Raw genomic sequence first — 17,602 nt, 5'->3', positions numbered from 1 at the left:
GATTTTAATACAATCATTCTCTATCCATTCTCTTCCACAGAGTAATACAAAGATTTTAATTTTTGTGACGTCATCATACAAAAATATTAGAATAACGCGAGTTACTTAATTTCTTCTTTACAGTATATTTTAACCTGTTACAGCTCATCGAAATGAAGTGACCCATGTGATTAAAACTTATTATGGAAATTGTTGAATTGCAGATATGAATTCATATAAAAATGTTGTCTATCTGATGTCATGATATCATCATATGGCCAGTTGAATTCAAAAAGTCAGATTTTTATCTCTTTCGTAAAAATTCATCGCGTTAAAAATAGAGCGAATCTCAGTTTTACGTGCCCAAATTTGAACTCGTCATGGTGACGAGTTAGGCTATCGCACAACGCATCGCAACAAGCACATTCTATTCATTAGGCTTAGTCTACAGTAAGCTGTACCACAACGATTGTACAAACAGCATAGCATCTATCAAAATCGTTTAACAAGCGTCAACAGTTGACGGTATTGTAAATTTTGAGCATTTAACATTTTAAGTTCAGAATATACTGTAACTAAAATCTTTGGCAAGCATATTTATTGGTGTCCCCATTACACGTGACAAGCAAACCTATAATTTTGTCAGTTTTCCCAGCTTTAAATCAATGTCATTTGACTAAGTTGGTTGTAAAAGCATGGAGTAAAGAATAAGAGGAGGCACAACACGGCCTAGCTATCCAGTTAATCCAATTAGTATCACGCTGTGCGGTAGTGCTTAAGCATAGTGTAAAAAACTTCCCATAACGATCCTTTGAAGAATATCCTGTTTACCCGTGCAGCTCGCTGCAGAGTCGGCTCTGATTACGTAACACCCTAATTAAGGAAGAAGCCAGGCATGACATCGGTGACAAGAAAAGTAAACAGAGGCTGCACAGTAGTTTCTAATACATCATAGTGAAGCATGACCTTTGAGCAGTTGTTCATTGTTCTTTCAGCTTTTTTCTTGAAAAAACCGTTTAAAAATCGTGTAAATTTTCACGGAGATATCGCAGTTTTTATACCAGCTAACAAATTAATCATATTTTTTATCAAGCCATAGACGTATCATTTGGTAAATCGAAATTTTACCGTTTAAGCAACTTTTTAATTTTCGAACCCTAGTGCATTTTGTAGCATATTATTAAGACTCCAACTTATTTTAAAATCATATTTTAGTGCGCGCAAAGGCGCGCATGAAAAAAAATTATATAATTTGTTCTCATGAATATTCAAAAATATACGTATATTAGAATTCCAACGACACAATTTCTTATTTCTATTACTGTATGACATTTAATTTATGTTTCAGTCTATATTATGACCGTTTAGCAAAACTAAAATTCTTCTATTTTATTCTGATAAATTACCGTATATTTCGGTGTATAAGTCGCACCTGTGTATAAGTCGCACCTGTGTATAAGACGCACCCCCTAACTGAGAGTAAAATATCGGTATTTTTTATATCGTCGATGTATAAGACGCACCTTATATTTCATCAAAACAATGTTTTTTTAAATTGTAATCAATATTATTGTAATAATATATTTTGTTATATCTACAACGGCGTCCTTTATTTAGGTTTTTTCTTACCTAGGCTCGGCCGCGCCCAGCCTCAACAAGTTCTTTCTAACTTGAGTTTCGCCGCAACATCGAGTGCATGATGACCGTGTGTGTAACACGCACGTGTGTGGGCTAGCCTCGCTCGATCATTTCGAGAGGGCGCACGTTTTCACGGAAAATCGTATTCGATTAGTATCTATGTATCTGAGAAGTGTGTACGCTAGGTCCATGCTATAATCACCTGGAGAATATACTAGTCGAATACCGTACACCATGTGGCCACCACACCAAAAGAAGGGCTTGCGCTTGGGGTACGGTGATCGTGCGTATAACTACTGTATAAATAAATACTATTCCAATTACGTAAACGTTTACAAATGAAATTTTGAAATTCGAAGCGCCATAATGAACAAGTCTTTTCATCATATTTAGTATAACATCATGCTAAAATGACTTGAAAACTAGGCAGAAGCAGGTTGCCGTTACGTTAGTTAGTTACTGTAGCTAGGCCTAGCAAACGAGGTGACGATAGCCTACTAGGCCTAGGCCTATGTACAATCTGTGTGGTGAGGCATTTATGTTCGGTGTATAAGACGCACCCTTAATTTAGAGGTCAAATTTGCGTGTCAAAAGTGCGACTTATACACCGAAATATACGGTAAATTATTTATGATATTAATATCATAAAATATATGATTTTTACGATCACATACTTAGAGTTCAGTGAAATTGTAGGACTAAATTATATATTGTTTAACGATTTGTGGCTACACATAGGCCTACTACATAGTAGGCCACAGTTCGTAATATATTATTATTTAATAAATAGCCTAAATAAGGATAATATTTAATCCCATAATGATGGACATATTTATTTGGGAGACGACGAGGGGATACAGCCCCCGCTGGCACCACCACTGGTCCTTACTAAATCCAATCAATCATGATTCATGATAAGTTGTCTGGAGAAATTACCAACATTTAGTACACAGTAAACCATATAAATATAATTCCTTTATTGGTGCCGTATAAAACCCGTATTATTTATTTATTAATAAAAGATATCCAGTAGAACAGCGCTGCTTTTTATAAAAATTAATAAACAAGGTCGGAATACAAGTTCAGTAGGTCTACAAACAGTAGAGTACACCTTTCACGCTTGAACGCACATCGCCTAGCAAGAGTATTGCGACGTCCTAATACGCATGTGTACTAACACCAAAATTGACCGCGGGCAGTAAACATTGTAATCTTTGCTAATTGGGTTACGTAACGGCAGTGTTTAGCACCTATTAAATACTCATTACAAGCATAGCCTTAAGCAAGCGGTAAACACGATGAACTGACTGAACTATTCAAGTTGTGTCTCCTCTTATTCTTTACTCCATGGTAAAAGTATCGCAATGTTGTACTATGGAAGTGATATTTTTATGTACAGTAGTTTAAAGATGTATTGTCCCCCTGAACAAATAATTTTTAAAAATATTTTTGTTGAATAGACCATTTTAATGATACATAAAAGTTATTCACTTTGAAAAAAAATTTGATCGAAAAAAAATATATATTTACCTGAGAAAATCGTAATTTAAGGTAAAAAATAGTCAACCGGAAGTCGGTTGGCTGGCAGCCAGCTGGCTTCCGGTTTAATTTAACCCTTGACCTAAATTAGCTTATGAATTATGCATATTATTGTATGATTCTTGTGCGTGTATGTGACCTCTAGGTCATCACAAAAAAAATATGACGTGATAATTATGGCGAGACGACGATGTGTGAAAGTTCTGTAGTTTAACAACAAAAAAACAACTCCTATCTTGAAGAAAAGACTATGGCTAGGCCCTAGCAGATTGGTAAGTAAGAACTGTAGTTTCTATTGTGCAGCTTTGTTATACCCTTTTTACACTATCGACTGAGAGAGGAACACGAGTTGAACTCGGAGGCAATTTCCATTTACACTAGCCAAAAAAACTGCGAGATGAACTCGAGTTGCGCCCATTTACACTACATCGATCACCCCGGTGCTGTCAATCAAATTACTATTGCAAGCGCACACGTGGAACTTAACTGACTATGGTTTAAACGTTTAAACACTGGAACATATCGACAAATCTCATATAAAAACATAATAATCCGAATTTACACACAATTTATTTAATTTTGAATATAGTCCAGTGTTATATTTTCTTTGTGGCTATTAAGATTATCATTTATTATTTTAAAAATTAGGGCCTAACAATTATTTTTCTTTTTAAAATGACTGCATTTCCGCCTTGTAGACTGTACATACATTAAATAGGCCCTAAATTGTTAGGTTGCAGTAAAAATAGGGTAGGTACGGTAAGTATTTAAAATAAAAAATGTATTTGTTAATTAGCATAACAATCAATGAAGGAAAATTATTATATGGTACTTTTTCAGTTCCTAAAAAAGATATCATTTTCATCCATTGAGACGTCAGTATTATATATATTTTTCCCTTTTTCAATAATTAAGCCTACATAGAATCGGCCACCAGGGCAGAGTTACACAATATTACATTATTTTAGGCTTTCTGGTAAGGTAGAATGCACACGAACATTTCAATATTTTCAGCAGAAAAGAAAAGTCATAAATTTGTTTGTGCCTTTAAAAGAAAATAACGAACAGCACAACATATCGTACAATTATTGTTTTAAGCAAAAAAACCTATTTTGTTTGCATAATATATTGTATTTCTGTGACAACATGTTAAATTTTCATGTCAATGACCTTTAACAGCTCGGTGTTGAACCACAAAAACCGTTTACACTTCGTGTCTCCGATGTAGATTCGACTACACCGGAGAAGGTACACCGGAAAACATTCAGCTTCGTTTCACCCCGGGGAGATTGGATTTTCCCATTTACACCAGTCAATAAAAACCACAACACCGGAGTTTAACGGCCCGGTGTACTAACAACTGCGGGGTTACACCGCTGTTACAGTGATAGTGTAAAAGGGGTATTAGTTAGTATAGGAAGCCTAGCTAGCCCAGAGTACAGCTGTACTGGCTAGTGTACTATCTCCTATCTATGATGGGCTACGCCTACCATAGAGTAGGCCTAGCCTAGTAGTAGTAGCTAGGGGTGCAGGTCAAGTCGGCCCCAAACCGTCTCGGCCCCACGTCAAGCCCCAACTTATTCAAGAACCAACTAGGATAACCGATAACATGTCAACACTGATTGATCACATACTTTGCATCAATAAACATTGGTCTTAGTGACCATCTCATTACGTACTGTATCAGAAAAAGAAAACGCAATAGAATTAAACTGAATGAATAAAAATTCGCATCAATTCGGGCGTTGAAAAATTACGACATTGCATCATTCAATGATACCTTGTCAAAAACTGACTGGTCCAGCGTTTACAATGCTACAAATGCAAATGACTCTTGGATGTTATATAAAAAACTTCTCCTAATTGCGATCGAGAAACATGCCCCACTAAGGCGCATACGTATCAAAGACAAGACCGAAGATTGGATGACGGCCGAAATTCTAAGTTTGATTCATGAAAGATATAGACTATTCAAAGAATTTCGAAAGAACCAAACTCAAACTGAACTATAAGAAGTACTGTAAATTAAGAAATGAAGTTCAAAGATCAGTCAAAAATGAAAAGTCTGAATTTTTCATTAACAAAATATCTCAATGTAAATCTAATCCAAAACAGTTATGGTCTACCTTAAGTAGCTTAGGTTACAAAAATAACTATAAAGATGATTCTAATCTAGTTCTCAAAAACGAAGGGGGTGAAATTTTACATGATCCCAAAGACATTGCAACTCGTTTTAACAATTTTTTTGCTGATATTGCTAACAACCTTAAAAAAAACCTTCCTCCTAGGAAAAATTTATATAACCCACATTCAGCAAAATTTAAAAACTATTATGATAAAAACATAATTAGATTTAAACTGGAGCCTGTTAGTGATGATTTTGTACACGCTGAATAGTAAGCAGATTAAATGTTAGTAAAGGTGCTGGCCCTGATGAAATTCCTGCTCGTTTCTTACGAGATGGGGCAGGTATCCTCAACCTTCCACTGACAGTGACACATGTAATTAATGCATCAATTGTTAGTAATAATGTACCTGATGACTTTAAACTGGCTAAAGTTAAGCCTATTTACAAAAAGGGTGATCGTATGGACCCCAATAACTATCGACCTGTTAGCGTTTTATGCACTGCTTCTAAAGTTCTTGAAAGGGCAACGTATATCCAACTAGCTAATCATCTTAAAAACAACAATCTGATATATAGCCTACAATCTGGCTTCAGAGAAGGTTTCTCAACTGAGACCTGTCTCATTCATCTCATCGACCATGTTAAATAAAAAATGGCTAATGGTCAACTTACCAGGATGATTTTGTTGGACATACGTAAAGCCTTTGATTCAGTTGATCATGGCATTATATGTAAAAAATTGTATGATATAGGCTGTGATTCCACTGGCTGGTTCCGGTCTTATTTATCATACAGAAAACAATATGTTGCTGTTAAGAATGCAACGTCGGGTCATAATAGCATAGAACATGGGGTGCCACAGGGTAGTATTCTGGGCCCCCTACTTTTCTTAGTGTATATTAATGACATTGTTACATCAATAGATCCTCAATGTAATTTTTACTTTATGCCGACGATTGTGCTATTTTGTATAGCGATCCAAATCCTAATATTATTGAAGCTAAATTGAACGATTGTTTAAATAACTGCAATGACTGGTTAGTTGACAATGGTCTCACGATGCACGCCGGAAAAACTGAGAGTATCATATTTGGTACTAAACGACGTCTAAACAATGTTAATTTTAAATTAAATGCATTTGGTCAAGACATTGTAGCCAGCAAAGATAAATTATCTAGGTGTAAAAATAGACCAACAGGCTTCTGGTGACCTAATAGCCAATTCTATAATTAATAAAATAAATAGCCGCCTTAAATTTTTGTACCTGTAGGCAAAATAAAAATCTAGATAAGTTTAATAGAAAACTACTATGTTCCGCTTTACTCCAACCGCTCTTCGATGGTGTTACGATGTATCACAGCCTCTAAAAACTTCAAACATCTCAAAATAAAATAGTTAGGTTTATTAATCAATCTAATGTTAGATCTCATGTTGGCCAATCGGAACTTCAAGAATTAAGACATTTAAAGGGGGGTTCCGGGTTTAAAATGAATAGTAAAAAATGTAAAATATATTTGTTTGTCTCTTGAACGGTAAAAGTTTCAATTTATATAAGCGCCCAGTGAAGCAGAACAAAGGCTGTGAAATGAGGCCAGATTACAAGTGCAGCTACGGCGATATGACACTGTGTTACAGAATAGGAAATTTGTGAAATGGTCAATCTTCCGACGACTCGTTATCATTAACCATATCAATTACTTTTGTAAAATTATACTTATCTGATGTAATTTTAGTCAGTCTTCCCATTTATAAAGTCAATTTTCTATGAAAATTCATCAAAACAGTGAAAAATTAGATATGTTTGCACTTTACGTTTGCCGATTTTCGCACTGACTTAGGGAAAGCCTTCAAAATCAATGAAGCGTAACCGTAACGTATACATTCCTGCTGAGCGAGGAGAGCGAGACGACGATTACACATGCTCTCTCTGCCCATGCCTGGCATCGTCACGTGATAAGCAGATACAGTATACAATACCAAACTGGTCGGGTCAAGTATACCCCGTCTATAATCACAACATGAACGATGTACATACATAACAGTATTTGATTGAAGGTCGGCTCGACCTACCGGAATGGTATAGATAATATAGCTCGAATGAGAGAGTTGGAATATTTGTAAACATAAGTATTGCTAATTTTAACAAGTGTAGCCTATAGTAAAAGCGGGAGTAAAAGGCCTGGTAGTATCAATTCGCATAGGGTCTACTACACTAGCTAGCTCAATTTTTAACTGGGCCGGATCGGCTAGGTCTCCTTCCTACTACCTGGTCTACTTGCTTGATGCAATTTTTGGAGAGTAAACTAGGCTAGGCCTATTTTAGGCCTACTTTAGACGATCGGGACACCATACGTGCGGACGGCGATCGGACCTTGTTTTGCCTCAATATTTACAGCCGATTTTGTAGAATGTTTTAGGTTTAGATTGTTTAGGAGTTTGGTTGATAGGATGGGTTTTGGAATTCACTGAGTTTTGTTATTTATGGGCCAATCGTTTAGTAATAGTCTAGCTAGGCCCATGATGGGCCCCAATGTTTTAACGTAGCCATCATGGCATGGAATCCCTAGTCAGAATGGCTCTCACCCATGACAAAAAAAATGATTTAGGCTAGGCCTAACCTAGTACGTGATTCGAAGCCGATAATAATACGATCTGTCTGTACTATTCGAGGTATAAAAATAGTATATAATTTATGACCGTAATCTGTATTAAATTTTGTATTTTATTAAATGTCAAATAAATGGTACTACTGTTATTATTACACTTTAGGCCTAGCTTAGAAAATCTACAAAAAAAATGTATTTCACAATGATCGGGTGGTCGTCATTTGACAGGGGAGAGAGATGTAAATTAATTGACAAACACAACGTACATGACGTCACGAGTTTGGAATCCACTGATGACGTGATTTTGTGAATATCTCATGAATATTAATGAGCTTCCCAAAGCTGCTGAAAAACAGACTTTCCATGAATTTACCCTAAAATGTATATGAAATTTAATTTTTTTAATTTCTCGTTATTACTTCTTCAGTCTGACATGTCTATATTGTTATAATATTTTTTATTTAATAAATAAACGATATTTAAAAGCAATTTTAAACCCAGAATCCCCCTTTAAATGTGGTAAATAGGTTTAATTTTTTAAGTTTATGCTATGTTTTTAAGATTTTTAACGACACTGCTCCATTGTACCTAAATGAGCATTTTACACTTATCAGGGATTTTCATGAGAGGGTGACCAGAAGTAGCCCTATGTGTAATTTCCGTATCCCAATAATTAAAGGATGTGTTAGCAAAACGTTTTATTTTAACGCTATTAAAGCATGGAACAATCTTCCTCTTTATATCAAGAAATCGTCGAACATAAACTCTTTTAAACAGACTCTAAAATCATTGTATTTTTAATTTTTTTTTTTTTTTTTAAAGCATTTTATACAAATTTTAAATATTTTACTATTAGTTTAAAATATTTCGTATTTTACATTTTGGATTTTAACTGTTAATCTAATCTCTTTTTTGTATAAGGAATCTGTGTAATTTGTTTCTTTTAACTCGAGTCTGTTGTACTGATTTTAATTGTTTACATGTTTTTATTGTATGTATCTGTGTTGACTCAGTTAATAAAGAAATCAATCAATCAATATAGCCTAGCCTAGCCTAGCCTAGGCTTAATAAGTATAGTATAACATCCCGAAGCCGAACATACACTATCGCCATTTGATACTAAATGTGGAATGTGTCGACACGAACAAACGAACAGATATGGAACGCCAAGAGTGCATCAATCTATTGAGCATTGTTCATAATACGTTATGTTTATTATGTTCTATAACCAATCACACAATCAATTTATTTTTATCAAATAAAAGCAGTTTACAAATGGAGATAAACAAGATTAATTAAATTGAAGAAGGCATGATCCAAAATCAGATGCTTGTGGCAGACATGCCTGTAAACAAAGATGGTATTTCGACAAACATATTAAAAATAAATTAAAAAGAAATAAATATTATACATTACGGTACATGGTTAAACCATGGACGTATAATTACATACTCGTCTTTTTATAACGAACACTATAGGCCTACCAAGCAGCGTGTTGCGAACATGTGCATGGGGAGGGCCATAAGAAAGCATTACATTTCACGCATGCATTGTATACGGTCAAACCTTACCTGCCGCTTAAAAAGAGGCCGTTTTGACCTGGTTTACCATGTTTATGATATTTCGTGTGCTAATCGAGTCGAATGCAGTTTTAATGATGCACTCTTGGCGTTCCATATCTGTTCGTTTGTTCATGTCGACAGTAATCTCTTCTTCCTCGGTCACATTTGCACTGTACAACAACAGCATAATAATCATATCAGATTGCTTATTAACTTAAGCTAGGCCTAGGCCTAGCTAAGCCGTCTGCTCAGCCTTGAATTTTTGTCTAGGCCTTTGCATTCAAGGGTTTGAAAATGCTTGATCGTTTCGCCCCATTTATCGTTTCTGGGTTTTCTCGCACATTAAGAATTGTGAAACACAAAATCCTATACAGAACAAGAGAAGTAAAGAGTAGTATAAGCGATGTGGAAGCTTAGGCCTATAACTGAAAAGCAACTATTCAGGCACCCTATCATAGCCCATGGGTAGGCCGAGGTTGGGTGTCAGCAGAACAAACTTCACTGCTGTCAGCCTAGCTAGAGGCCAAGCAGCATCGGTACATACCTACACTCTAGTAGGCCTAGGCCTAACTTTATTGAATATATAGCCACGTCTTTCTCAAAATCTCGTTCCCTCTTGTAAGTGGTGAACCATGAGCTCACTGTTGGTTGGGAAATGAATAATTAAATAAAATAAAATAAATAAATAAATAAAATTTGACATTTTAGTAATAGTCTCATAATCACATTATTCCACTGTGAAACATGATAGGGTCACATTCAGAATGTTTTAATATACTTTTCGCCTGTCAAAAATAATACCGCTACAAATAGAGATCGCCAGCTGTGTGATTGTGAAAAATGTCACGTGATCATACTCCCTAGCGAAATAAAAAACCCAATTGGACCCGAACGGGGGAATGTGTCTATTTACGCAAATTGCGCAATGTATACGCGATAAAAATACCAGAAATATAAAGATCTGGAAAAATTACATAAAAGTACATTTAAAATTTTTTTTTTAGTGAACAAATTAATTTTTTAGGATTATTCAAATATACCCCCCTTTTGGATGTAAAAGAATAGGAAATTACAAGGTATCCCCCCCCAAAACGCAAAAAGGCGTGATTTTCAAGAAAATCATACTCATTGAAAAAAATTCAAAAAAATATGAAGTATGAGGGATATTTTTTAATAATAGTTGAAATGTATGAAAAATAGTAATTTTCTGGGTGGAGCTCCACTTTAAGGTGCCTTAATTATGACCTCATCACATAAATTTGGGATGAGTTAGTTCAGATGGAATTTAAATGACATCATGGTCTTTAAAATTGTTATTGAATATTCAAGAGGTAAAATCCCAGTTGTATAGTATGACGTAATCAACTGTTTATTATTCATGAGAGTGTTGTTCAGCCTAGCGTGACATATATTAAAATGAGGCAAATGTGACCGAGGAAGAAGAGATTACCCGTGTCGACACATTCAGTATCAAATGGCGATATTTCTGTATTTTTTCAATCAATTGCTTGCTTGCGAGTATTATATAAGGTATGGTTTAAAGATCTTTGGCTATGTTCGGCTTCGGGATGTTATACCACACATAGGTCTAGGCTAGGCTAGGCTATAGGGGTAGTCGGTTTCGTGTTATGGGTTGTCCAATTCTAGGTCGTCCAATTCGAGGTCGCCCGGGTCGTTGGGGTCGTCCAATTCGTTGTCATCGCTTTCTACACACCCATCAACCGGCGGCTTAACATTTTCTTTATGCTTCATTTATCGCTATTATAAAATATCCCCGTCGTGTGACAAAAAGTAAATGTAGCCTAGGCCTACGTCTGTAATTATTGATAGGCCAAAACATGTTGATTTTAATTTTAGAATACAGAAATATACCGTTTCAAAAGAGGCGCCTACTATGTACTATAACCATGCTATAACCTATAGCTTCGGTATATGAGTTTGTTTGCATGTGTGTGCTGATTTCTGTGACTAAGACCTGGGGCTAGGCCTATTGTCTAAATCATAGTATTTGAGGGGCCCTTTATTGTCCGCATTTGCTTTTTGTTAATGGTCACCATCTGTAAACAAAGTTTATTAAAAAATATAGGCCTAAATAGGCCATTTGGAAAAATAAAACCCTCATAGTAACTATGGACAAATGAACTAGACGCAACCAAAGAATATATATTCTTTGATGCAACACAATTTCCAACATTTATTTTACATTTTCTAATATGGCTATCAACATATTTCTACTGTAGTGTAGTGTATAAACTAGTCCAGATTTGAGAAAAATGAAATGGTGTAGACATTTCGTGTTAAAAGCAAAAAAACATGTGTTTTAGGGTAATTTCGGGGTGCTGAATTCAAATCTGCTGTTTACCCGGTTCAATTTTTAGATCTTCACCCTTAAAATGTGAAAAAAAAATGGCTGCCATTTCAGACTTATTTTGGCTTATAACTTGACTTTTAATTGACGTAGCAAGTTAAAAATGATGTCTATACCTATGTTTGGGAGACTGAGGATTTCAAATATATTGATATTAAAGCTGTAAACAGCCGCCATGTTGAAAACCAAGATGGCGCCTATTTTTAACACACACACACACACATACACATATATATACAGATGAAGGGCTAGTGTTGCCCGAAAGCTCTGCTAACTTTTTTGGCTGTTTTAATTTATCGTTTTGATTTAGCTTTTCGCCTTTTTTGTATCTCCATTGAGATCCCGCCGCTGATAACCACAGCATTGTCATTTTTTCAGTAATTTGCCTTTGAATTTATATTATACAGTATATAAACATCACAGGCACAAAATAAATTCTAATCCGTCCGGTGATATAATGAAATTTAATTAATTAGAAACAATAAAAATAAGGAAACCTGTGAGAATGAGAGAAAGCCCTAAGTGAGATTCGAACCCGGAACCTTCTGCTTGATATGCAGATGTTCTAACCATTAGACCACTGGGGCTTTCATTGCATTGTTCCAATTCGATTGGATAGCTAGACTCTCGCCGGGGTATGGCTGAATGTATATGTACATAGCTGTGGCTACTGTATACTGGTTTGCTATTATCTATATTACTGCTACTAAATTTATCGCGTAATTTTACATATCTCTTATTACATGCACTGCTGAATGTTTCTTGATGGGCCGCACACGATAGGCTATATCACTTTCATGAATTTTAAGGATAAACACTAAAAAAAAGCAAAAAATAATAGTAAATTGACATCTCAGTGTCAATGTTTCGCTACGCAACCTCCATGTTTAGTCTCGGCAGCCGGCCAACCGTATCAACTGGTCGCGTTATTGAAGTTTTAATTAAATGTTGTATAATGAAATAATATTTGAGATTGAGTGCATGTTTTGAACACTTTATGTACCGTCCACCAACCCATTATCTTGCTCTATTACTACAGAATCGACGATTCTGGATTCAACAATTCTGGATTCAACATTGTTAGGTCTAGCCCCGAGGCTGAGTCACAGAATCATCAGCGCACACATCCATGCAGCCTGGCGCCGTCGATAGGCATTCTCTACAGACGCGATGTGAAAAAAATCCAAAATCCTTATATGATGACGTCACACACGTACCAGCACCCCATTGGCAGATTATGACGTAATGCAATTTTACCGTACCTTTAGTAGACGGAAATTTGGATACGGTATCGTATCTTTATTCATAACTTTCGAAATACTCAATCAATTTTATTGTTGATTTAAAGTTTAAAATGCTTATGAATATAATACTCTTTCAAACTGAACACTATTCAAATGCTGAAAGATAAATTGAAAAATATCCCATCAAGGGTGAAAGACGATCGGGCCCAGCAAACAAGACAATGAATCGGGCCCAAAACATTCTCGGAAAATTTAAAAAAATAAATATGCGAATACAAACAACACAATAATAACAATCAAAATCAATCACATTTATTCATAAATCGAGAGTATTGGTAAGAAATTCTTAAAACCAGTTGTGTTAATTAGGGGAAAATTATGATAAATCAGAAAAAAATCTAATTTATAACCTTTTTAATTAAAATCTTAATTACGCAAGAAAAGCACGTTGGCACTAAGCACTAGGAATGAAAAATGATGAAATGTGGCACATTATTTTATATAACACAAAAGACTATCGGGGCCAACGCTATTAGACGATCGGGACCAACTGGTAAGACGATCGGGCCCAACGTGGTTCTAAAAACACTGGACGATCGGGCCCAACTGGTATGACGATCGGGCCCAACGCTGAAGACGATCGGGACCACGTTTTCTGGGTTCGATCGTCTTGGGCCCGATCGTCCCGATCGTCTGTTCCCCGAATATTACTAGGGGCCTAACCTTACCTAGCCTAGGCAAGACCTAGCTTTAGGCGCTAGCCTAGCCTATAGGGGATCCAGTCAAGTCGCCCCATCGCAAAGTCGCCCCATACAAAGTCGCCCCATACAAAGTCGCCCCATCGCAAAGTCGCCCCATCGCAAAGTCGCCCCAAAACAAAGTCGCTCCGGCACAGTCGCCCCATTACAAAGTCGCCCCATCGCAAAGTCGCCCCAACGCAAAGTCGCCCCAACGCAAAGTCGCCCCATCTCAAAGTCGCCCACAGTTTTATTTCGGAAGTGCCGCCGCTAGTAGTAGTACGCTGTTTTAATCATATAGCGGTTGCGTTTGATATCGATTGCGTTGTTACTTTGGTCGCGCTAAATGTCGTATACATTATAATGTTTATCCTATTATAGGCCTATACATAATTTGTGTTTTAATTTTTATTTTACAGGTTTTAATGGAGTGATGTGCTTTTTAAAAATCATTAAAAAATAGTCCCTTGTTTGAAAGTTCTAAAAAGATTTCGAAAAGATTATCCCTGATTTATAGTTTCGAAAATGTTAATTTAATATGATTTTAAAATTACCAGAGCCACAATTACGAATCTTTCTTCAACCTACGCGTGAATACCAGCTCATTTTTTAGGATAATATAATAAGTGTATAAATAGTAGGCCTTCGTATATTTACAGTAGTTAAAACAATAACAGCATTGTAAGACAATAAATGTTTTATAGGCTACTTATTGATCATTTTGCATTCCGTACTGACGCGGGTATAAGCCCACCCCCCTCGAACATGAAATCACGTCAAGTTTGGGGGGTGGGCTTATACCCGAGGATCCAAAAATGCAGATCGTCAAAAACAGCACATGTACACTGTGTATTCCACCATGCGAGCGAGCGCCCTCACGTGTACGACGTTGCCTCTAAATACACGAGGTGTAGAGTGTCGGAAAATTAAGCTTATAGTTTGTGTAATTTATCGTAGAATATATTATTTTAAACATCAATTGAACAAGAATTTATCAAGCAGAAAAGCAAGTATACAATATTCGTTAAATAGAAATGTACCAAAGAAATTTAATAAGCTTGTTTATGGCAGCCGATACCAAATACTAAAATAGGGGTTTTCCGTTTTGGCGACTTGTAGCGTCGTGTGTGAAGCGATCTTCGACCGCAATGGAGTGTAAACAAAACAGGACCGCTAGGCCTCATATGGCCTAGCGTATATTAGCCTAGCTTGGTTATGATCAAAGGTAGGTGTATTCGGTGTATGGACGTCGCCAAATACAAAATAATGTATTACGACACACACTGTAGATCTTCGAATTAATGGGTGGGCTTATACCCGAGTGCCTCATTTTTCATGAAAATTAGTCAAAAGTCGGGGGTGGGCTTATACCCGAGTATGGGCTTATACCCGCGTCAGTACGGTATTGACAAGTTATGTGCCTATAGTTATTTAATTTTAATTATGACTTTTCAAAATAAAGAAATAAAAAAAAGGGGATTTCTTCGCCGATATGATCGTTTTACACATGCAGGTATATTAGTAAAATTAAAACGCTACATTTTGACCATGGAAAAACCATCGTACAGTATGATTATCGTGTGCGCGTTTTTTAAAAAGGGGAATCCCCGACGGGCAGCAGAAAGACGTAGAAACAGATACCAGAAGGAGCAGCTCCGATTGGTTTCAGAGAATGTTTCAGATTGCGAGTCGCTTTTTATTCAACAGCAGAATGATCATTTTACTGAAGAAATTCTTTTCAACCCTTTTGGTTATAGAACATTCTAATTATCATGCCTAATAAATATCCTCATATCGGGTGTTTATTTAATTTTAATAAACAAGACAGTGAAGAGGCACGGAATAATACGTACACGGACGTACGACGAATACACATGTACGTCATCATTTACGACATATAGTGGCGATATGATGCAATTTTATAATGGATATAATGATGGGATTGCATTTCCATGCTTATAATCAATGTTCATTGTAATACTATGTATATAATAGTAAACTGAATGTTTATAAATAAATTGTTTTACCTAATTTGTTGCATATAAAAAATAAAAGACACAGACGTAGCCTACGTTCCCTATAAAATATTTCACATTTAAATATATGTACTGTTATTAAAATGACATTATGCTGAATAATAGGCTTACTATAATCTTAAACTATGTTTACAAATTGTCATTTTTAAGGCACACATCTTTCTCTCATCATAGACCTCAGTGTAAAATAAATACAAAAATCAATTATTAATATAGGCCTAATAATAATAAATATTCATCGACCAAAGTAAAAATAATCTAGATCGTATAACATCATTTTATCGCGACCAAAATTAAACGCCACCGATTTCGAACGCGACTGATATCATCGTAAAACTCCGACGGGGTTTCCCCATCTTCAGATGGTGCGTTGTAGTGCGACAACGGCGGAGTAATTACGGGGTTTCCCTCTGGTGAGAGCTAGCACGTTAGTGTGACCGCGGAGTGATTAGTTGGGGGCTTCCTCTCTGATGATTGGGGAGCGTGCCGATCGTGCCGATCGTGTGACCTGAGACTACATGGCGGGGCTTCCCCTTTTATGCCTACACGTTCCGTGTTATTTTGTGTATCATTGCGACATTTTACGCACTTTTAAACCATTTTTTAACGTTTTGGGGCGACTTTGCGATGGGGCGACTTTGTGTTGGGGCGACTTTGCGATGGGGCGACTTTGCGTTGGGGCGACTTTGCGATGGGGCGACTTTGCAATGGGGCGACTGTGTCAGGGCGACTTTGTTTTGGGGCGACTTTGCGATGGGGCGACTGTGTATGGGGCGACTTTGTATGGGGCGACTTTGCGATGGGGCGACTTGACTAGCATCCGCCTATAGGCCTACCCTAGTCCTAACTAGGCCTATTAATATTTCAATAGTTAGGTCTAGAGCTAGGCCTACTAGCCTAGCCCTAGTATTACTCAAACTGGGCCCCTACTTACTGTTTCCCAAGAAGTGACATTTGACTGTTTTAGTTCTTTCTTGTAATTGTATTGCCTCTCTCGCCTTGAAAAACACAAACGCAGATTACACACACGGGAATCCACACACACACGAGACGGTACTCTACGTCGTGTCAAAGAATATATATATATATATATATATTCTTTGGTCGTGTGTATAATTATATTCTTTGATTATAATGTGTATGGTATGTGTTATTTGTATGGAACGCCATGCGTGCTTTAAGCAACGGCATATATGGCGAGCATAGTTGCCATTTCTGGCATTATTATACGGTGGCCTATAAGTGTCACGGTAACTTTTTAAAAATATCACGGCAATTTTTTCAAAAAAAGCCACGGCAATTTGAAAAAAGCCACGGCAATTTGAAAAAAGCCACGGCAATTTGAAAAAAGCCACGGCAATTTGAAAAAAGCCACGGCAAATTAAAAATAAAACATCACGGCAAATTAAAAATAAAACATCGCGGCAATTTAACAAAAATACCAGGGCAACTTAAAAATGAAACACCACGGCAAATTAGTATTGAAACACCACGGCAAATTAATAGTGAAACACACACCACGGCAAATTACAGAATGCCACGGCGGAAGTGAGTTACCACGGCGGAATTGAAACCTTTGGAATCTTAGATTTTTTTTGTTATGTTGTTAGGTGTCCGGTGGTGCGATATTTTTTTACGCTCAACGAACCTGCCAGCTAGCCAGAATACTGTTTTCTGATTGGATGTTGATGTCACGTGAGATGTTCAAATTACTCACGCATGCAGTTCGCCTCACAGCAGCAGTAGGAATTCCCCCTCGCACTCT

General features: G+C 36.5%; 1 protein-coding gene across 1 annotated transcript in view; it reads right to left on the bottom strand.

Moving 5' to 3' along the window:
* Window positions 1-16,961, bottom strand: part of LOC140044962 (uncharacterized) — a 63,080-nt gene extending 46,119 nt beyond the window's left edge. Inside the window, exon 1 of the mRNA XM_072089687.1 lies at window positions 16,772-16,961. Within this exon, the coding sequence (XP_071945788.1) occupies window positions 16,772-16,791 (20 nt within the window). The 5' untranslated portion in view covers window positions 16,792-16,961. The remainder of the gene's footprint in view (window positions 1-16,771) is intronic.
* Between the last annotated feature and the right edge of the window lie 641 nt (window positions 16,962-17,602).

This window comes from Antedon mediterranea, chromosome 3 (genome assembly GCF_964355755.1).
Source record: "Antedon mediterranea chromosome 3, ecAntMedi1.1, whole genome shotgun sequence".
NCBI classification, from domain to species: domain Eukaryota; kingdom Metazoa; phylum Echinodermata; class Crinoidea; order Comatulida; family Antedonidae; genus Antedon; species Antedon mediterranea.
Note: the sequence above shows the minus strand (reverse complement) of the source record. Positions and strands in the feature narration are given on the sequence as shown.